The sequence below is a fragment of the Apus apus genome, chromosome 2, assembly GCF_020740795.1.
Source record: "Apus apus isolate bApuApu2 chromosome 2, bApuApu2.pri.cur, whole genome shotgun sequence".
In the NCBI taxonomy this organism is placed as follows: domain Eukaryota; kingdom Metazoa; phylum Chordata; class Aves; order Apodiformes; family Apodidae; genus Apus; species Apus apus.
Genome location: NC_067283.1, coordinates 124,289,002 through 124,311,152, shown reverse-complemented (window position 1 = coordinate 124,311,152; position 22,151 = coordinate 124,289,002). Strand labels below are relative to the sequence as shown.

The 22,151-nt window shown below is 38.6% G+C and overlaps 1 protein-coding gene and 1 long non-coding RNA gene across 3 annotated transcripts in view; one reads left to right on the top strand and one right to left on the bottom strand.

Annotated features, from left to right (window-relative positions):
- The window catches only part of LOC127381550 (uncharacterized), a 61,211-nt gene extending 53,231 nt beyond the window's left edge, over positions 1-7,980 (top strand). Inside the window, exon 4 of the long non-coding RNA XR_007888745.1 lies at positions 7,944-7,980. This is a non-coding gene — a long non-coding RNA (uncharacterized LOC127381550). The remainder of the gene's footprint in view (positions 1-7,943) is intronic.
- Positions 7,981-8,845: 865 nt separating this feature from the next.
- LY96 (lymphocyte antigen 96) lies at positions 8,846-18,462 on the bottom strand. 2 transcript variants are annotated; one of them, XM_051612048.1, is made up of 6 exons: positions 18,441-18,462; positions 14,798-15,125; positions 12,950-13,039; positions 12,122-12,250; positions 11,115-11,167; positions 8,846-9,260 (listed from the first exon to the last, which is right to left on the bottom strand). In XM_051612048.1, the coding sequence occupies exons 2-6, from the start codon at positions 14,889-14,891 to the stop codon at positions 9,159-9,161; spliced, it is 468 nt and encodes a 155-aa protein (XP_051468008.1). In that variant the 5' UTR covers positions 14,892-15,125; positions 18,441-18,462; the 3' UTR covers positions 8,846-9,158. The 2 variants fall into 2 exon arrangements, with proteins under 2 accessions (XP_051468008.1, XP_051468009.1); XM_051612049.1 differs by lacking the exon at positions 18,441-18,462 and having other exon boundaries at positions 14,798-15,126.
- Positions 18,463-22,151: the final 3,689 nt, after the last annotated feature.

The window sequence follows — 22,151 nt, the reverse complement described above, 5'->3', positions numbered from 1 at the left end:
AGATTTTCCTACAGAAAGTCTAAGGGAGCATTTAAATCTCTTGCATTTCATTTGATGAAAGCAAACAATACCCCAGGAAGCAAAAGCAATTTAATCTATACCTAGCAATCAGTAATATTCTTGATTATAGAAGGGACCCATATACCTATACTTTAAGCAGGTATTCCTCCTTTCAGCCTTGGTATTTTAACTCAATTAGTTTTCAGGAAAGACATTATCAGTACAACTAAACTTTGATCGTGACAGTGACCATGATGTGCAGTGCCACTCAAACGTGTGCTTATTTGCATGCTCCTTCACTTAGATCACGATAAACTTACAGGGCTTTCAGAAACTGAATAAAGATTTCTGTTCATCAAAGCAAAGACATCGGCAGACTTGTGAAAAACGCCTGTACTACATCAGGAGGTGATACCTGTTTAGGTTATTAAAGACTGAATGGTAAGGCTGTAGCAGAAAGGGGCACATTAAAAATGAGTGACAACCCTTTCTGATTTGAGTATATAAATCCTAGCATTGCTTGAAATTTTTTGCATAACATTTCTTGCAGCAGGGACTTCTGGTTGTTTGACAGATTCTAACTGACAGTCTACGGGTGAAAGGCTTTCAACCACGTTACTAGTCTTTAGAGTCATTCAGGAGCATCGTGACAAGTGCATATTATGTGTAGGCACTTACCAAGGGCCAAGCCGTAAAAACCTTTCTAAGAAATGGCTTCATTGAGTTGAACAAGTTTGTGTCATGCTTAAGGATGTGTAGAATTTGATTCCAGGTACAGAGCTTCCTTTCACATTTGATTGCTCATTTTTTATTCAGCAAGATAATAGCCTGTCAGTCATCAGCAAGGATAAGCTCTCCTAGCACTGTAATTCAGAAAGCAGTTGTTGAGTTTACAAAGTGAGGCCCTAACTTGCAGGCAACCTCCTCCTTTTTTTCTGTGCTTGATACCAACTTTGGAAAAGTTGTAAGAATTTAAAGCCTAAGCAGAGTATATTCTATTTCTTTCTTGAACATTTTAGTATTTATATCATCCATTTAAATAGTCAACTATTGCTTTTTTTTTTTGCTTTTTTTTTTGCTTTTTTTTCCCAACAGAAATTAATTCAGTAAAAACAATATGAAGCATGTCAGCAATATTGTGCAGTTTGCTTCCATCCACATCAACATAAGACCAGACTGCCTCAGACCTGTATCATGGTGAAGGCTCACAACCCTGCAGAGAAGTTGCAGGGTGTTTGGTCCACAAGTCTGCAGTGGTTCTTGTGAAGGATGTCTGGGAAACTAGAAAACCATCCAGTCCCACCAAGAGACAGCAGACCAAAAGGTGTCCACCTGCTTACAGCGAACATTCAAAATCACAGAATCATAGAATAGTTTGGGCTGGAAGGGACTTTAAAGATCATCTAGTCCCAACCCCCTGCCATGGGCAGGGAGACCTCCCACTAGACCTGGTTGCTCAAAGCCCCATCCAACCTGCCTTTGAACACTTCCAGGGAGGGGGCATCCACAACTTCCCTGGACAACCTGTTCCAGTGTCTCACCATCCTCATACTAAAGAATCTCTTCCTATCTAACCTATTATCGAGGTTTACTGTAGTCTACTCTGTCCTACAAAGTATTCTGTAATTGTTTCCAGTTTTTCATCATCTGTCAATTTGACTAATGTAGGCTCAAACTTTGTCATGTCCCCAGGTGACAACTTATTTCAAGACACTGAACTAAGGAAACAAACATTAGGGCAATGAACCTAAATATATATTGCTCTTCTCTTAGATTAGTCTCTTAACCTCCAGATTGAGATTAAAAATAAAGAAAACAGTCACTGAAAGAGTCAACAGTTTGGTCTAGGGACTGCATAAATTGTTCTGCTTGTGTTAGGATCTTTTTAACATAGCCACATACTTTGTTGTGATGGAAAATAAGGTAATTCAGTTTGCCTACATCTTACATTTCACAGAACTGTCATCAATGGGATGTCCTTTAGAAAAGCGTCACCACTGTAAAAAAGGCTGTATTTGATGACAAATCCATGCACCATTAATTTAGACATTCAAACAATGGATATGGCCAAGACCCATCACAGTTTGGCATCTGGCTCTATTTTCAGCTTGGTATTCCAGCAAAATCTCTGAATTTGGACTACATCTCACTGTGTCATGCTATATGCTTTTCAGGCTGTTAATGCTTTGTAATATGAATTACAGTGGAAATTGCTGTGGAAAATAAGAATTAATTAATTTTTTTCTGCCATCCTCAGCAGAAAGCTGTCTCGCACTGCACCAAACCAGTCACCTTATTTGGTAGGAGTTCTGAGTTCCTCTTTGGAAATGTCAAACTCACTGCAGAATTAAGGGATTTTGTGTCACTCTACTGGGACTAGATGCTTAGCAGGTGCTTTGGATCTGGCCATGATTCACATTTCAAAGAACCATTAAAATATTATTTGACTAATTTCATAAATATTTATACAGTACACAGCAGGGAAGCTACAGTCCTGATTACAAGCTAATTACATAAGGTATCACTGCAATCCAAGTATTAAAACCCCCAGATAATTATAATTGTAATTGCTGAATACCTTGAGCTTATGGTGAATTTTAGTTCTTCTCACAGAATTATAGTGTCTTAGTCATCCTTGTTGTATTGACAGAATGTTTGGAGAAAGTCTCTTTCAAATAAACTTAATATTAGTGCCTGACTCAGGCATAGTGCAATGTTTTGTCTATAAATATTCCAAACATCTTGCATTTGACTGAATATTTTATGTAACTGTTTACCTCATCTATACTTTCCTCTTCATTTTCTTCCACGTTTTTCAAAACTAAAATTATATTCATCATTTTATTCTATATTTTCTCCCTGAGAAAAGCTTTGGGAGGACTATCACAGGGATTGGCTGTAGCTGTCCGTGGAGCAGCAGTGAAACAGGGAGCAGCCATGCTTCCAGTCCCAGCAGCACTAACAGTGACTGCTGACTTTGCAGACGCTGCCTCTCTGGCAAGAGAAGGCATTCCTTGCTGTTGCTCCCCTGGCCCACTCAGAGAAATCCAGGGTCAGCATTGTGAACCAAGTAACTTTTGTGTAAAAGATTTGCAGAAAATACAATACTAGCCTGGAAGGGCTTATAGTTTATTTGTTTCATCAGACTTCTCATCTACACTTAAATAAAATAATTCACATTATGACCATGCTAAGATTGAGAAATGTGAAAATATGTATCGCTGAGTATGTCCAATTTTCAGCGTGAGTAAAATCTGGAGACACTCAACACCTCTAGTAGGGCTTATCACAAGTTGGCACGGCAGGTCCAGGATGTCACTAAAATACACTTTACCTTTTGGTCAGCCCTAAAGTGATCAGGCAGCTGGACTAGATGATCGTTCTAGATCCCTTCCAACTGAAATATCTCTTCCCTTCCCTTCCCTTCCCTTCCCTTCCCTTCCCTTCCCTTCCCTTCCCTTCCCTTCCCTTCCCTTCCCTTCTCTTCTCTTCTCTTCTCTTCCCTTCTGTTCTGTTCCGTTCCATTCCATTGTAAATTTTGCTTAACCTAGCCACATACTCCTCAAAGTGCATAAGGAGAAGGTGTGTTGGTCTGTTTATTTGTTCTGTTTATTATAGCATTTGCTTTTTATAAAACCAAAAGTACTAAAAGAAAATTATCATTTACAACATTAAAGTATTTTGTTTGATCTGCTCTCCCCAACATCTTCCTTCCTTTTGTACTGTTTGTAAAGTCTTAATGTTGCCCTTCCCATATCAATTCCAGAAGGCACATGAAGTCATTTAGAACTGGGCTCTGCATTCTTACCCTATAGGGAAACTCACAGTGTCAAGTACACACTCATATAAGTATGACCATCACAACTTGACTCCTTGCTTATCAGCAGAACCACAGCGATTTTGTGGCACAACTGTCTTCCCTTGAATAATGCCAATGTGTCAAAAACAAAAAGTAGAATAATATTATTTGCTGAAGCATCTCAAATGTAAAGGAGTTGAAGCCCACTAAGTTTTGATTCATTTGGTCTAAATAAATTCACAACATTCATAGAATCATAGGATGGTTTGGGTTGGAAGGAAACTTAAAGATAATTTATTTCACACAACCACTTTTTTTCCCCCCTTACTATTCCTCTGAGAATACCTTTATTTTAATATTTTGGATTGTCCTAGAAAAGCAATTACTTTTGATTATTTTTTTTTTTAGGCACTACTTTCCTCCATAATTAGAAAATTAAAATCACCAAAACATTTACAGTTTAGAGAAATTGTACATCTAGTATTTTGAGTCACTGGAAGGAGCTTGGGGAATCAGAAAGGCGTATTGCTGCTGACAGTCTAATTTTCTGACAGCCATATGTGGATGTTAATTGTTCTATCTGTGTTATATCCATGTTATTAAAGAATCTTTAATGCTTTAAAAGTATCAGGAAAATTCCACTACATGCAATGTCGACAAACATGGGGCAGATTGCTTCAGTCTTTTTGTAATTAGTGTATGATTAGAAAAGATAACTTCCAGACTGTTCAGCTGATATTCAGATGTGAAATACAGTCAAGTCATTCTAAAACAGGGTCAAATTAAATTAGGATCAAAGTAAACAACAGCTTACTCTCATATGCATTATGTTTTGTTTGATTATTTCTTCCCTTATGCATCTCATAAGCAAAGGGCAGATTCTTTCAATTATATTCCTTTCAGAGGACTAATGCCAAAATTTTGCTCTTCTGTATTTATTTTTAGTTATTGTAGGTATGTGTTTTGTTGTGTTGTTGTGGTGGTTTTTTTATAATTTGTATGACTGAAATTGTCAAACTGCACTACTATATTAAAAATGCAAAAAATGTGCTAACAATGAAAAGCCTAAACTGAATCTGGCTGAACAGAACGTATAAGAATTAATCCAACTCCAAAAAATCAGTATGGAGGTACTTCTTCAGGACAGATGTCACACCTCTTGGAGAACAAAATCCACAGTGGATGTGCCCTGTTAGCAAAAGTCACAATTTTAAGAAAAAAATAGCTACTCTGTAGTAGTACTTGGAGATTTTGTACAGGGGAGGAAAACAGGTGGGTGGGACCTAGATGCTCAGAGTGAGTGATAGTTCCCTCCTGTGAGCAGAGAGCCAGGTTTGCTATCAAAGGTTTTGATTTTTTAGTTATGTCAGTAAGAAATTATATTAGTAAGAAATTTTAAATGTAAAAACATGACACCTGTAGCTAAGACAGCTGTTTAGGCTGAAGCTTTAGGGAAACAAAACAATGTGTTTTTTTGCAGACAGAAGCTTTGGGAAGCTGTCATAAATTATCTGGCGAAATACATATAAGTGTATATATGTATATAGATTAAATACCTATTTATTTTATACACTTATGTAAGGTAGCTCTTTCCTAGGAGCAGCATGTGTCTTGAAGAAAAGAATTTATGGACATACCCATATGCTGCAGCCATGCAGCAAGGCCCCTTTGCCCAGGATTCACAAGTACACATGCACAGTGACTGTTTTCCAGGATTTCCAAAGTGCAGCCATCTCTAAGGCCAGCAAGGAGAGATTCCAAATTTCCTTTCTCCTGTCCTCTCTGCCCTGAGCTCTGCAGGCGGGAGCTGCCCTCCCTTCCCTCCCTCCCCAGCTCTTCCCGTTAGAAATGTCACTATCCCCATCTGCTGCCCCTGAGCTCCCCGTGCTGGCAGGAACACGGGCAGAAGGAAGCGGCTGAAGTCACTCAGCATAATGTGCTACACCGACACTTTGGAGGCAATTACTAGCATATTCTGCCAAGAAAAAAATTGTGCACAAGGGATCAAAGCTGCTAGAATTCTCTTGCGATGCCTCCAAGCACCCATCAGGATGCATCTCCTGCATCACCAAGTCCAACTCCTTGCTGCAGGCATCATGTAGTGTATTTGCTCAAGACGAATACGCATCCTTTGTCCCAGCTAAGCTAACTGGTGACTGAGGGATTGCTTCTGCCTTCCAGTGCATCCCTGGAAACAAGATCTGCCCTCGTAATACCTGAATTATGTGGAATTTTCTTTGTGTGTCTATCTCAAATGATGTTACTGTTTCAGCTAGCAAATGTATATGTTATTGCTGTCAGCAGGACTTCTCTTGTTTGAAATTATGCATCAAATGAAACTGTAATAACACAGCTCAAGAAGTGTGTTCTCTTATTGGAAAACACGTGTTACAGGAACTGCTTCTTCTGATAATTACATCTTTGGCGACAGAGGGTGAGGGGGTGAAGAAAAGCTTTTTTCCCGTCTGCAGCAAGTCCTGACAGCCGCTTAAAAACAACAGTAATGAGGCAGAGAAAAAGAGATATTTATGAAGGGATTATATATTAGTTTCAGATAAGTATGCTACATGTAAAGCCTTCCTTGATTTATTTCAGTTTGCAGGGGAGGGGGCTCTGCAAAGTTCACTGGAACTCCAGGTAAAATACAGGTATCTCAGGACCTGTAGGTCTTGCTGAATATTTTAAGCAAGAAATACCTAGTGAATTATTTACTTCACAGCATTCACACCATTCAAACTCTGCGTGGAGCCAGGAAATGAAGTAAAAAAGAGATCAAAGTTTGCTGACCAAAAAAAACTGAAGAAAAGGGAAAAATTCTGATTAGTCTTTACCAGGTATAAGCAATTGACCTTGTCCTAATTAAGCTCCTCTTTGCTGTATAGCCCTGAGTATGTGCTCAGGAGAGTCTGAAAGGAGTAATGTTAAATGGTGGCTATTGTCAACTTCAGAAAACAACAGGAAAAAAAAGAAAGCCTTGTAACAGCTCTGTTCCAGCAACAAGACACGCAGAGCAAAGCTTTGTGCCCTTCACCCTATGGCTTTGTGGCAATTGTGGGGTAAACTGTTTGCCTGATCTTTCACTTTACAAGAACCTGTCTCTCTTCTATGCCCCACCAGCACCGCAGTAAGTGGAAACCTTTGGTCGTGCACAGTACAGAGCTTGAAGTCTTTGAAAGGTCTTTGCTTTATAAAGTTGTGGCTCCTGCTTTCTGCCTTGCAATCCTATCTGCTGGCATGTGTAATCATAACCCTTCAGCTGAACACCTACACTATAAGTCTGCAATGCAAGCTACTGAATATATATGTTTATTTGTAAATGTCCATATTTAGATACAGACATTCTATTTCTACCTTTACATATACCGTAAATTTTTGAAACATCTATAAGACATAAAAATGTGTGCCTGTGAAAAATAGAGCACATTCATGTCTTTGATTTCCAGGAGCTGTTATTCTCTCCAGCATGTGCTATTTGCCTTAATAAAAAAACCAAACACATTTCTTCTAACACCCCAAATAAGTCAGGCCAGCAAAAATCTCAGAATGCATTGTCAATAAACACTGTTTTGAGGCTTCACCTGGTGGTTGCTGGACACTGTGAAATGGGTACACAGTAAGACTGTTCCATAGACCAACAATATTATTTGAAATGAGAAAAACAGAAGAAAAGTAGGTATTGGTTATCAGGCTCTCTGGCTGCCTTTTCACTGATATCTTGGATTAAGATGAAACTGATTGCAACTATAATTCTTTGGTTTGGACATAAGGAGGAGCTGCTGTGATAGTATATCACAGACTGCTCCTGGAATGGCCTGTGGACTGAACACAAGCAAGGATGCTTTGCTGTTGCTTCCTGTCTCCAGCCATGATGCAGTTCTACTTCCTACATTCTTATTGACTCTTGATGATGTTGCTTTAGATTGCCAAAATAACTATACTGAAACCAAGTTTTAAATGGAGTTTCTGCATACTTGGGTGTGGGTTTTTAGTTTGCAGATATCCAATTTGAAAAACATCTTTATGTGTAAAGTGAGATTAAAAGTTTCACTTCTGCTAATTTTCATGCTTGGTATTTAGCAGCCTGAAAGAGGGTTGGTTAGTTCTGAATTTTCTTTTCTTTTTGTTTCTTTTTTTTTTTTTTCAGGCATTTGGAAGCAATGTGCAACTTCAACACCAGCCTGTTCATTAGGCAGAAGTGCTTGAACTCACTAAGGAACTGCTGGCTGGGGGCTGAGGACAACAAGAGGCTGTGGCATCCTAACGTCATAAAGAGGGTACCTGTCTGAAGGCAGGAAGCATTTGTACACTGTCAGCTGTCTCTCACCATACAGTGGCATCAGAGCATGGTGAAGCCTGAAAGGATGCCAGCTCTCTTGCTAAGGACTAAATCTTATACTCCAGCAAAATCCTACCAAAGGTCTCAGGTCTGGGGGCACAACAGAGAGGGAAGGTGGGTACTGAATGTGGGGCTGCCCAAAAGGCAGAAGCCACAGCAAATTTTTAGACACGCTTTTGATAAATGAGAATGATAACAGATCAACCTGCTGGGCAATAACCAGCCTCCTGCTTCTGAGGGAAACAGCTTGTGTAGCCTCTGCCCCTTGGACTATGAGCAAGAGCTTAAAACATGCTGTGGGGTTGCAGTTACAGCTCTGGATTGCTAAATTCAGCTGTACCATACCAGTGTAAGTGGAAACATGTTCCACTTTTGATGTTGTTCACATCAGCTAGTACCACTTAACCAGTTTTTACTCCTCTGGTTCAGATTGGTGCAAATGGATATAAACATTAAGAAAGATCTAAAGATAATCAGAAAATAAAATGAGAGTAAATGATGTTTCTCAAATTGATTGTACAAATAAGTTTTCTTGTTAAAAACATAAGAAAACAAAGCAAAACCAAACCAAACCCAAACCAGATAAAATCCCAAAACCAACCAAACCAACCACAACAGACTTCCCAGATTTCACGTGATGTTTTATTTTACATTGAGTACTGGTGAACTTCTGACTCTTGCACTTCAAAACTTCTTGTATTAGTTTAGTTCAGTCTAAAGGAATCATCTCTTTCATAACTCAGGGCACAGCACTGAAGTGCTATCCTCAGCCTGAAAACCAGACAGGGTTATTCTGTCGGTTAATCAGGATACCTGGTTCCCAGAGATTTGTGCAAGTTGACGGAGCATCTGATTCCAGCAGTGCTATTAACAGATAAGACTATCCATCATGTAGCTTTCCAGACAGTGCATGATGTATTCTACCTCAGGAAAATCAGTGTGCTTATTATTTCACAGCTCAGATTCCAGTTGTTTGCAGAAGTCACCTCCATGTTCTGGAATTATTTGAAACATTTGGCGCATTCAGAAAGCATCTTGGTTTACTATCATGGTGAGATTCAAGCATATAATTATATTATTTTCAGAATCATCAGAGAATGCTTGTACAATAATATTATAATTGCCCTAAAAGAAACAAGGGGAAAAAAAAAAAAAGAAAATTAGTGCATAATGCTGCCCACTCTTGTCTAAGTAGCTGTCTGGAATTGTTCTGGTGATTTCTGTTAGAACTGAAGAAGAACAATTGCCATCAGGGGCTGTTATCATGGGTATATTCAGATGTATGGATACATTCAGATGTATGGGTACATAAAAAATAGTGCTCAGCTTTCTTATCATGACCAGGGTAGTAAGGAACAGCAGCAGACTGTTGTCCAGCTTGTACTTCCCAGAATCCTCTTTCAAATCAGGAAGTTAATATTTAATATAAGACAGTTAATATATTTGTTTTCAGCTATCAAGATGTACTGGGTATTTAACTGATGTTCAGTCTCAGTGGAGTTTACCAAAGTCATCAACTTACAGTGAATGTATGATGTGAATACATCTGACATCTGCTTGGTGAAAGCTAAAGCAACCTCATACTACTATTGGTGGCAAAAAAATTTGTCCTCACTTTGGACATGATGTCAAGATTAGGATTAAGTATGCTAGAGAGGGGAGAGGGAGAGGAGGGACCCATGTGAGAAGAGGGCTGTAGTCATTTTTCAGTCCATGATCAAAGCATATCAAGCACTTCTCCTGATGTGAGGTCTCAAGCTGCCTACTTCAGTCATGCTGTCAGGGCCCAGCTCCATCTGCTCCCTGACTAGCAGGATACTGCTTGTCTGAACTTTAGCTGTAAGCACAGCTTCAAGTCAGCCAGGCTTCCTGCTGTGCACACTGCTGTGAGCAATTCCAGTCCTTGCATCAGCTCAGCATTCAGACCCTGCTCATCCACATCCAATGGTTTGATCCATAAAGCAGCATCACCCCCAGTTTAGCGGTTGTCTAGCTCCCCTTCTTCACACCCTCACACAGACAGCCTTTTGTAGGCACCAGGACAGAGGATAACTTAGTGGCCCCTACTTTCTTTGACATCTGTCACCCTCCTTGTCTGGTATGGCAAACTGGGGACAAGTACTTGGGAGCTGAAGGGCTCTTAGGACTAATGTAAGGATTGGGAGACTTTTAAGAGTTTCTAGTTTACATGGTGTGGTTAGGTTTAGTTCCTGGTGTGTCAGAGTCCCACTGGGCAGTGCCGGCTCTGCCATAAGCACTTCCTCTGTAGGAGAACTACTTACAGCAGAGGACATTCCTGTCCATTACGAGCTCTGGAGCTAGAAGAGATGCTGGGCTGGATGGAGTTAAACAGTGTTAGAGGCCCATGAGCTTTGATTTAAGGGGAGGCTGGAGATTTTGTACCAGTAGGAGCTCCATAGTGGTATTTGTAGGGATTAATAGGGACAGTAAATTTCTTGGGAAGGCTCAGGCAGCTGATGAGGCAGGTGTGGGATGAGAGTGGGTTAAACTGAAGACTGATGCTACTCCTGGTTTAAGGCTGCAGCATTGCTTTTACTTTTGCATATTGTTATCCCTCTTCAAATCTTTGAAAAGAGTTTCAAGGAGGAACAGGCCAGTGTGTGAAGAGAACATAGAATGAAATGGGCATAAAGAATATGGATAGATTTACTCAAACAGGTAAAAGGAAACACAATAATTTACCAAACAAAACTGGGTTTATTAAGGTGATGTTAACTTTTCTCTGGTCTTTTCTTGTATAAAATAAAGAATGGATAATAGAGGAATAATAAGCTCAGAATATCTAGCATGTCAGAGATGCTACCATTCTGGAGTTATCAATTCAAGCACAAGAAAGTTTTCTGACATTTCCTGTTGCTGTTTTCTATAATTTGGGTGAAGATCTCTTTTCAAAAATATATACATGTATGTATGTAATTTTACTATTGTAATTTATTTATATAAAATGCTGAAAAGTACCTTTGGAAACGTTATTCTTGAACCTTTGATGTCAAATGCTGTTGCTATTGTTTCTGTAAAACAGACATAACACAAATGGTTATTTAATCATAAAGCCATCAATCACACTTCCTAAATAACTTCAAAATAATATGGCATATCTCTCAGTAGCAGTGCCAATGCCATTTACTCTTCCAGTGATAAAGCCTTCACCTGCTTTGTCTCCCAGAGTTCTGCCTGTTTGTATAAACCATGTTAGAAAATAGAAATTAACCACAATCCTCCTGCAACGTTTCCTACAGACCCATCCTACTGTGAGAATCCAAATAATTTAACTTGTAATAGTAGTTTAGCTGAATGAAAACTGAAGAAGGCTAATACTTATTTTTAAATAAAGGAAAACAAGGACTGTGCATTTTGACTTCCTTACAGGTCTCTTTGGCCTTTAGTCTGACACCCTGCCTGAATTCTCTGGATCTGTCCTGTGTCATGTTAATGTCATTTAGTCCCTACAACTTGACTGACTTCTTTAATAAAAAAGCACTATACATGGGTGTAGAGAATCCCTTTAAAAACTCATCCAGATAGTTATTTAAATAAACTGTGTTTTGAGTATTAGTAGCATCCCCCAGTTCCTCTCAAGTTTTCTCTACAGTCCAGTCAAATGTAGCCTTTCCATGTCATTTTAGAGATGTTAAAAATGAAAGTGTCATAATGAGATGAAGGATATTAGTCATCTTAATTTACAGAGAGAAAAACTGCAGTACAAGGATATTACAGTATAGACTTTGGAAACTGTCTGTTTTAGTGGGGTTCTGGCACTGGAGAACTGCCTGCTCTGAAGCCTGCTGCCCACCAAGCAAGGTGGATCACTCTAGATTGCAGAGAGGAAAACCTGTCTGCATGGGTTGATCAAAGAGTCATTTAAGAAATCTGCTTAATGGTGAAGAAGGGCTGACAGGATATGGCCCTACTGTGGAGAGAACCTGCCAGGCAAGGGAAAGTCACCAAGTATTTTCCACACTGACCTCCTTTCAGTGTTCCACACACCGAGTATTTGTCATCAGCTCCGCTGCAAAGGACTTCTTTCCAGTGTAAAGCTTTGGCACCGTTGTACCAGACGTTGAAGACAATCTTCAAAAAGCTGATGTCACTTCCTGGTTCAGACATTGCAAGTAAGAAAAAGGTAGCTGGTGGGGAGGCTAAAACATGTATGCAGACACGCTATTTAAATAAAAACTATTTTTCTCTGAAATACCTTGTGTTTTTTTTAAAGACTTCCCCCAAAATGAACACAAAAGCATACATTAAAAACAATGTTATTTCCAGAAGAAAAGAAAAAAAAGTTGGCTTTTAATAAAAAGCCTAATTTTTAAAAAATATTGTAGTGAACCGTTTCAAAATCTGTTTTAATTTCTTCTGCAAAGGTAACAGAGTTCACTCAGCTCCACAGCTAACCCAAATAAATGCTGAGATGAGGACTCAGAGGACCCACATCTGTAGTTTCAAGCAGGTGTTGCAAACAAGCTCTCCATAATAAAGTTATCTTTGTATTTTAGTGTGCTGTAAAAACTTGTCTTCTTCTTCCAGACATGCACCTAAACTGTCTCAGATTTGCTTGTACAGTGCCAGTTAGCTTGTGGAGCTTTGCTAATTGCTCAAAGGAGTAAAACTCAACACTCTTATTTCCACCATTCACCGTTTATGTCCATCACTATAATTTATCTATTCAATTTTTAATCACAGCAGTTGATCGTCTAAACTAATTGACATTCAGGATAAAGTGTCAGCTTTTTGCTTGTATTCAGAGGTTTTTGCATTTGCAGAATATAATTGTCTAGTCAAGAGGGACTTACTTGGAATCCAGGAAAGAACAGCCTTCCATACAGATGTGTTAATGATGCTGCAAGGTGTCAGGTTAATCATGAAAGCATGAGCTATGGAATCTACAGAATAAAGAAGTTTTTAATATTGTTAGTGTGAATAGGCTTCTACAGGAAAATAATAAAAATATACATATACATACTCACAATAAACACACATTTTAAAATATATTTCATATAAGGTATATACTATAAGATTGTATAATATAAATATCAATAGTAAATACTAAATATTAAATATGTATTTTATGTTGTTAATTATTTCTGTGCTTAGAGGGCAAAACCAGTACTTCCTTAAGAAGCAAGAAAAGTCAATTATTTGGTTGACGATATTCTGCACACAAAATTCAGAGGCAAAACTACCTTTATTTATCTTTTGAATTTATACAAACTTTTTATTAGCATCAAGCCAGCATGCTCCTCTGCCAAAAATATCCCTAATTATGCAAGCCCTGGAATTTATATTACCTTGCTGACAACAGCTAAAAATCTTTTTAATGTACCAGCACATTTTCCAGGATAATGTAAATGAGCCTTTGAGTAGATTTACTTTTGTGAGTGATCCACCTAACATTGTCCAATGCACAGTGTCAGCAGCTGTGTGATAAAGCATCAGACAACCGGTAGCTATACAAATTTAAAACCCATTAGCTGATATTTCAGTTTTTAAAATAAATAAATAAATAAATAGATCAGTCATAGCATTAAGAAAGATTTCCAGTAAGTATTTTTAAAATTATTATTATTTTTATTTTAGGTAAGAAGTCTTGGTCAGTTCAGCTTGCTTCTTCCCTCCCCTGACACTGAAGAAGGGCCCTGCTTGCTGTGGGGCTGGAGGCAGGGTGGGGAAGGGATGCTCCCCATGCTGGGTGACCCAGCCAGCAAGTGGGATGACAGGGTGACCTACAGCCAAGGGTTCTGTCATGTGTTTTGGGGGTTACAGCAAGGCATATGCAAAGGAAAACTGTCATGCTGTTGGTAACTGGCAGTCAGTCTGTCATCTTGGGTACAACTACTCACAGGAAATTACAACAGAAAAACCAGGAAACAAAACTCACCACAGTTTTGTCTGTCAGATTAAGTACAGCCTGTTTTATCCTGGTTAAATTTTTAACATGAGTTTTAATGTAAAGAAAAGTACCAGAAAGAAACATCTTCTCCTGTGCCTCACTTTACATAGCTATTTTACAGGTGATATACTCCTGTAATGCACACAGATTTTTAAAAGACACAGGTCTTTCCTTGTGAAATATCTCTTCAATAGTCCATCTTCTGGCACAGTGAGCCTTTTCAACACAGGCATCAGGTGGGTGCCAAATTGTTGCAGAACCGACAAAAAAACTCAGTGAACTACATAAATCCAATGGCCCACAACACAGACATGACACAGACACGACAAGGGACACACTATGTTGTCCCAGAGCCTGACTGATCCTCCAGCCTAGCAGAATATCACATTCCCCCTTTTTTTCCCATATACTTAAAGCTTTACTTTGTAATATATTGGCTAAATCAATATGGATACAACACAAGCCTTTTAAAACAAGTTTAAATCCCTTATCTTTTTCCTAAATCAAAACATGCCTGCATTACTTGGCAGTAAACTTCTGTCTCAGCTGCTGCAGCCAATATTGTGATAATATTTACAACTAGGCAGTATATTTCTTAAATATGACAATTAATAATATAAATATGCTCTGGTATAACTTTTTTTCCTATATTAATCAAAGAAACATATTTGAAAGAAAGGACAAATTTTGTCAGAATACAGTAATTATTGTGCAGTGCCAGTAAGAAAGTAATAAGCTATTTTTTACTTACCACAAAAAGTATATGACATTTCTAGATCTGATGACACACAAAGAGATTCACTGACTCCAGGGGTGAATAAAACCAAAAAAAGAAGTCCAAACATAGTTACTTATTTCGTTCAGTATTGGATGGAAGAAAACTCCATTTTGGGGAAGGAGGAACCAAAATTCAGCACAGTCAGCCTCAGCCTTCAGGGAATATTTGGTTATTCTGACAAATTTTCTACAACCTTAATTAATACAATTGCAGCAAGATCAGTTATCACCATCATGAATCGTGTGAAGAAAAAGAATTCCTGCTTTTGTTGTTACATTTTCCCCAGACAACGCAGCTCAAACTACAAGTGAAAAATGAAAGAGAAAACTGTGTGAAATAGGGAAGTGAGAACTAAAATTGTGATTACCAGAAGCACGTAAAGGGCAAGTTTAGTTGACTCATCAGATGTAACATTTGTTAAGGCATAATCTCAAACACTCACAGAATTTCCTGTACACAATAAAGAAGAGAAAAAGCCACAAATTATTAAAACTGAGTCCACTCTTTTACTGATATGGTATTCACTAAGTCCACTCCTTTACTGACATGGCTGTTAATAACTCTCTCAGATTTTCAGAATTATTTTTTTACAAAGCTCACTGTGCTTTCAGATCATGCCAAAACTCCACAGCAGCGTAGCTGGGTGATGTATTTCCAAATGGAGGTGAGGATGGGAGCTGAATGCAGCCATCTGACGTCTTACTGAGTAGAAGCATTCATGTCCTGCACTATCTCAGCTACTGCATCTATCACAGTTATACTCTTAGTGAAAATAATCTTAAAAATCCATAAAGTTACAACTGATGAGTCCCACATCTGCTTCCCAGCCCCCCTCCGTGACCTTCTTCCATGCTCTTCCCTGCAGTCTCCGCTGGAGAAGCTGCACTGCACCATTTGCCCAGGAGCACAGAGCCCTGCCAGCTCAGAGCCGGCTGTTGTGCTGGTACAGAGCTCAAGCATGGGGCCAGGTAAACACCAACCACGAGTCAGTTAATCACAAAAGCAGTTACAATTTTGAGTAATGTGTTCCTGTTAGAACACAGAATCTACTTGCCACAACCGGAGATATGTTCAGAGCCCAGTTTTGCCTTGGGATGTTTAAAACTGTCTATCATACAACCTTCCTGACAGATCTCCAGGGTACGAACATCACACACAACTTGTTACTGCTGTTTAATAGGATGCTATAAAACATACAGACCCTTTGTGATCATAGCAATTACACAGGTGTTTCAAGATGGCCAGATTTTTCTTTAAAATTGTAAAATACATAGTTAACTTAAAATAAATCAGGAAGGCTGAAATAGTTGGAAAAACAAAAGGAGTAATGAGACGGCTGCTAAGGAGTAATGAAGCAGCCACTAAAGAGCTATTTTGTACTTGTACCATCACTGTACTCATGGGCAGACTGGAAAGAGCATTGCAGATTTACAACGTTTTATACAAGCGCTCTTTTAACATAAATGAAGACAAGCTCTCTGCTGAACCCTGTGACTTTCTAGCCCTGGGTCAAGAGCAAGGTGTTTTCAGATACATGCTGCAGTAAACGGTATAGATGAGGAATGAGTCCCCCCTGGTGGCTTAGGCAGACAGACACATGGGGAAACCTCTCCCCTCCTGTTCCTTATTGCACTTGTATTGCACAAGTCAAGACCATTCCAATGCTTTTTAAAAAATCAGCATAACTAGGCTACATTTTAAAAGGATCTGGATGGCTAAAGGCAAAACAGGAGCAATAAGTGCTACTGGTATCAGGGCTAAAATACCACATATGGCAGTGATTATGAAGTCTACAATCTTGACCATTATGTCTCATTGAATGGCCCTTAAATCAAAATTACTTCACTGATTTTAAAATATTTTCAGCAAATTCAGTTTTAGATGCCTGTGGCTTTTGATTCCCATAGCAATGCCATTCATATAGTTGACCTCTGGTGATGTGCCGTGAAGCCCTGAACTATTACATTATGGATGAGAGGAGTCTGCTCTGTCCCTTTCTGGGCAGTGTGCAGGGCAATGGAGAGGAAGGATATAAACTTCTATGTATTTAATTTTTACTAAATACTCTTTCTTTACTGTAATAGTTTCCTTACATACTCTGATCCAGAAAGAACGTGAAAAGAATAAAAAGTGGAATGAGCTACATAACAGTGTTACTTCACTGGAGTTTGTGACAATTTGCTTCACTTATTCTGAAATCCTTTGCAACTACATTTAAAGGAGACCAACTCTCATACCCAGTTAACAGTACATAAAATAAATCCAAGTCTAGAGAATGTAGGTCTTCATACCTATGAATTTTCATTTTGTCTGTATCTGAGACACTGAAAGTAGAAGTTTAACTCCAAGCCTCCTCATTGATTTGTGGTTAAAATCCTTAAACTAATTTATGAGCATTTTAGCTGCTTTCTCAATACATCTAAAAATTGCCTAATTTACTTGTGATTGCTTTTCAAAATAATTGTATTTGCATTGTTGGTTGCAGATGAGTTGTTTGCCCAGATAAGCACTTACAAGTCACTGAAATCTCCCTCAGCAAAGATTTATAACATACATTATAATAATAACCCTTCACAGAAGAATAAATAACAGCCTATGAGTACAGTGGAGCAAAATACTCCATTTCAAAGTGTTAGTCAGACAGAATTAAAAATTATGTCCTACTGTTTGGTATGTATCAAAACCTCATGTTAATGGAAAAATTTTAAGATGTTAAACACATTTATTCAATAAGGAAAGAGGCAATAATAATTTCATTTCCCTTGCAGAACCATTTTTTACAGTTCTTGAAGAACTTGCAGCTGGAAGAAGTCATGTTTATTGTTTCTGGTCCTGGGTTCAGGGTTGCTGCTGAAGACACTCCAATATAAAGGGGACATATTTACAGATAAGCAATAAGGCATGTATTTGCAAACAAGAAAACAAAACAAACAAAAAAACCAAAACCCACCCACCCACCCCCCCCCACGCGCGCACACACACACACACACACACACATACTCAGCAATCAACTGTCAACATAAATAGGAGAAAATTGTAGCAATTCATGGGTAAATCTCTTTTCTCAAATCCTCTCATCCTATCTTCGACAATGTTTATGGTAGAAGTAGAAAGTCAAGCCCAGGGATGTTAAGAAGAGGTAGAAGATTCAGCTCCTCTCCATACAGCTGATTAATTACTTGAGGATGCCGGGAGAGTCTGACCCAAGAGCAGCATACCAGCACATATCCAGTGGGGAGTGGATAGCACTTGAGTAAAAAAGCAAATAGTTGTGGAAAAAAAGAAAAAGTGATGTGCATTATTCTGAATATATATATATATATATATATATATTTAAATGCTGTGTGCACTTTGGCTTAGTGGTTCGATTTGAATATAACACATTAAACCATATGAGTCTATTAAAGTGAAGCAATACACACCAGGTGGTATCCTGTGCAAACAATTATGTTGGAGATAATTCTGTCTGATGCCAGTAGGCTCGTGGTTTATTCTTTCCAAGCCAAGTTCAGGAATAAAGCTTATCGTTGTACTCGAAAGTATACATTAAATCATTAAGGTTGGCAACAAGAAGAGAAAGCAGAGGGTGAAAGGAGACGAAAGCGCTGTGTCCTACCTGAGGCTGACAGAAAGCACACCACAGCAACACTGTCCACCATGGTATTCCAGAAATGCAGACAGCTGAACATGTTTTGTAGCCATTTGCTCTTGTTCTCTGTTCTTCCCTGCTTAAAATAGCTGCTTGCTGAGGTCTGTATAGCTGTGGGATAATCTTATTAGAGTGGATCCAACTCCTAGCTAGCACACTTGTCCCATTTCTCAGGGAGGCTGCAGCAGGCTGTGCTGTACGTGGGAGCACGAAGAAATTCATGGTATGACCACAGAGCTCCAGGGCAAACAAATTACAGCAGCTTACAAAGTTTCCACCTATTAAGTTATACTGAGCAATTGTAGTATAGTAATTCATATGCATCTTCTTAATTTTTACAGCATAAACAGAATTTCCTGCAAAAATCTATGCAGCTTTTCTTCATCTTTGCTAATGCAATGCCTTTGGTTTGTAATAAAACAAGATCCAGTGAAACAAGTTACTGCCTTTGGATTCTAAAGAGTGTGGTTAAGAGCGTGAAGTACATCAGAGCTTTAAAGATTTCTCTCTAAAGTATCAAAAGGGGATTATTTTCTCATCAGAATGTTTTACATTTGCAAGGAAAGTCTGAGGGTTGTGGGATAATTTAATTTAAAAAAATAGAAATAAAGAATTGCAAGAATGATTGTATTTTATAATTAAGAACAGATAGGGTCTAATGAGTGATGTTGTGGAAAAAGCCAAAAACTTGAGAAAAAGAGAGGGGCGAAAGAACAGCATGTAGTCAAAGACAGGGAAGAAAAATCCACATGTATCTTAGGAAAAACAGCAGTCATCTATGACCTTCTGTGGAAGCTCTTAGGCTGGAAGGAGATAGGAAGCAAACATCTTGGAAAGAGGCTTGAGTAATTTCATTATTTCCTGCTCTTCACATCAGACTGAGTTAAACTAGTACCAGAGTAAGATGCAAGACCCCGCTGTCTGGGACAAGTGATTGGTTGGTACTGGGAAGGCTGCAGGAGCTGGCATCCTTCGTAGTAGGCATAGCCTTGCAAGTAAGACACCTTGTAGATCCTGTACTTTGGAAGATTTGGCTTCTACCTCAGTATTTCCTTCAGAATCTCCACCCACGTGTATGAGCTCATTCTCTAGGTCTTACAAATTTATCGATGTCATACACAAATTACCTACATCCAAAGAAACACCAACAACTACCAGAGACAAAAATGTTAACAGGTACAAATGCTTCTGCAATGAAAACTGGTTTTCACCAAGTGGGTAAAACTCAAGAAAAAAAAAAACAAACCCCAACAACTCAAAAAAACCCTCAAGAAAAAAAGAAGGGGGAAAAAAAGAAGAAAACAGCAGCTCACAAAATTAATAGGAATGTGAAGGATGTGGACCTGATGTTTAAACATCAAAATGTAATCAGGCATTGGGAATGACATAATAACAATCTCAGTTTATTGAAACACACCCACTATAGTCAGTTGTCTTGCATGATTTGTTGGCAGCAGGAAGGCCTGTTTTGGTTTCAGCACATTTCCTGGCTTAGAAGAACCCCAAGCATTTCAGAGTTTCCTACGTGGAAATTCACTCAGTGCATTATGAGATATTACGATAGACTCTTCAGAAACCAAAGTAAACCAGAAACTCATCTAGATGTCTTTTTGGATTACATTTCCATTCCTTTATTTTGTTTATCTTGTGAAGAACAAACTACAGTTGCTTGAATGCTTGTCTTTACTGCTCTCAACAAGCTCCAGGGATCTAAACCAGTCACGTACGTGCAAGTACACACTGTAAGTAAAAACTGTAAAAAAGAGAATCCTGGGATTATGCACAAGGACAGGCAGAGGTGCAAATGCTAACAGGGATGGGGCCAGAAGCAGACTTGTTTGGCAGCCATAACAAGTATTACGATTTTAAGATTTACAACTTGGTCGTTTCCCAAACTGACTTTGCCAAGTTAGCAGCAAACACAGTAGAAGCAGGTAGAATATTGTGCATCCCTGGTAAATTTTAATATAAAAGAAAGCTATGGAATTATCATTATTTTCAAGTTGTACACTGGAAGTGTAACACTTTTCTGAGACTACTTGTGGCCAGAATCAACATCAGTTCTGAGCTCCCCAGTTAGAGAGGGACAGGGATCTACTTGAGAGTCCAACAGAGGGCTACAAGGATGATTAAGGGACTGGAACATCTGCCTTATGAGGAAAAGCTAAGAGACCTGGGGCTTTTCAGTCTAGAGAGGAGAAGACTGAGAGGGCATCTAACTAATGTCTATAACTACCTGAAGGCTGAGCATCAAGAAGGCAGGGACAACCTCTTTTAACTGGTGCCCTGTGGCAGGACAAGGGACAATGGATTCAAACTCGAGCACAGGAAGTTCCACCTCAACCTGAGGAAAAACTTCTTTACTGTGAAGGTTACAGAGCACTGGAACAGGCTCCCCAGAGAGGTTGTGGAGTTTCCTTCTCTGGAGACTTTCAAGACCTGTCTGGATGCCTTTCTTAGTGATCTGCCCTAGTGTGGTTTTGGGTTTTTTTTTTGTTGTTGCTTGGTTGGTTTTTGTTTTGTTGTTTGGTTTGGTTTTGGTTGTTTTTCTTTTGTTTGGTTGTTTTTTTGTCCTGCTCTGGCAGAGGGGTTGGACTTGATGATTTTTGGAGGTCCCGTCCAACCCCTAATAATCTGTGATTCTGTGATCAACTATCTTGTGGTAGAAGTCTGGAATTTTTTTCTTTTTAAATCATCTGTGTGTTGTAAAGCCACCTACTACATTACATTGCATCTCACTGCAAGAAGACAAAGAGACAGAAGAACTAATGTTTGACTTCCGAGAATCTTAGCCTCTGACATGGAAATCTCTTACTCTTGCTTTTTAAGTCTTATTCAGCCAAATCTAAAATTTAACAGTGAAAATTTCCTGAAAAAAAAGCTAAAGATGTTTATATTGCCCAAGGGGTATGTAATTATAATTTTGGAGCCTTTCCTTTACCTTCTCTTGCAAACTCTGTTTCCTGTTCTCCCTGCATTTGGCATTTAAAGATGAAGTTCACTCTATCCACAAGCACAAGAAGAGAATGAATGCATCAGACATGGAAAGAATGGAAAAGTTTTTAATGAAGTTTAAAACGTCCTTTCAATAAGGATAACTAGTACAACCAGGTGATCAGAATTGCTTGTTCATTTATGAACATTTTTTTAATATATTATTGCTTACCTGTGTAGTGATACTGGCTTAACGGGCTAGATCAGGCTTGTCAAATTATACCTGCATCAACACAAAAGAATTGCCTCAAAAATATCTCAATGGGAAGATTTGCTTTTCAAGTACTCAGCAAGTACATACAACCACCACCAGTGTACCAATATGATCTACAATGTCATCCTACAACAGGAAAATGAAATAATAGTCTTGGAAGATATTTAGACTTTTAATACCTTTTTTTCCTAGGCCAGAACTTAGGAAAAATCTGTAAAGGCAGCTATATTTTTTTTTCTTTATTTGCAGTATCAGGGTGACTTAATTAGTAGTAAGCATCAGATTTACTTATTTTAAAAGTACTAATACAAAAGGATTAAATTAATTTTTTTATTATTCCTTTATTTTTAAGCCTCAAAATATTTAGGCCCTTTGTTATTTGCAAACAAGTATCCAACAGTTTATGTGACAAACCTCTCCTTGGGCTAAAAACATTTCAATCAAATTTCTGTATACTCAGAATGTAGAAC

Bases quoted from the DNA above. Each gene is read 5' to 3' on its own strand.
- LY96 (XM_051612048.1), bottom strand. From the start codon at position 14,891: ATGTTTGGACTTCTTTTTTTGGTTTTATTCACCCCTGGAGTCAGTGAA. The intron at 12,251-12,949 runs GTAAGTCCCTCT...TGTCTGAACCAG, and splicing joins TGTTCTTTCCTGGATTCCAA to GAAGTGACATCAGCTTTTTG. The intron at 11,168-12,121 runs GTCAGTGTGGAA...TCTGTTTTACAG, and splicing joins GTGTGGAACACTGAAAGGAG to AAACAATAGCAACAGCATTT.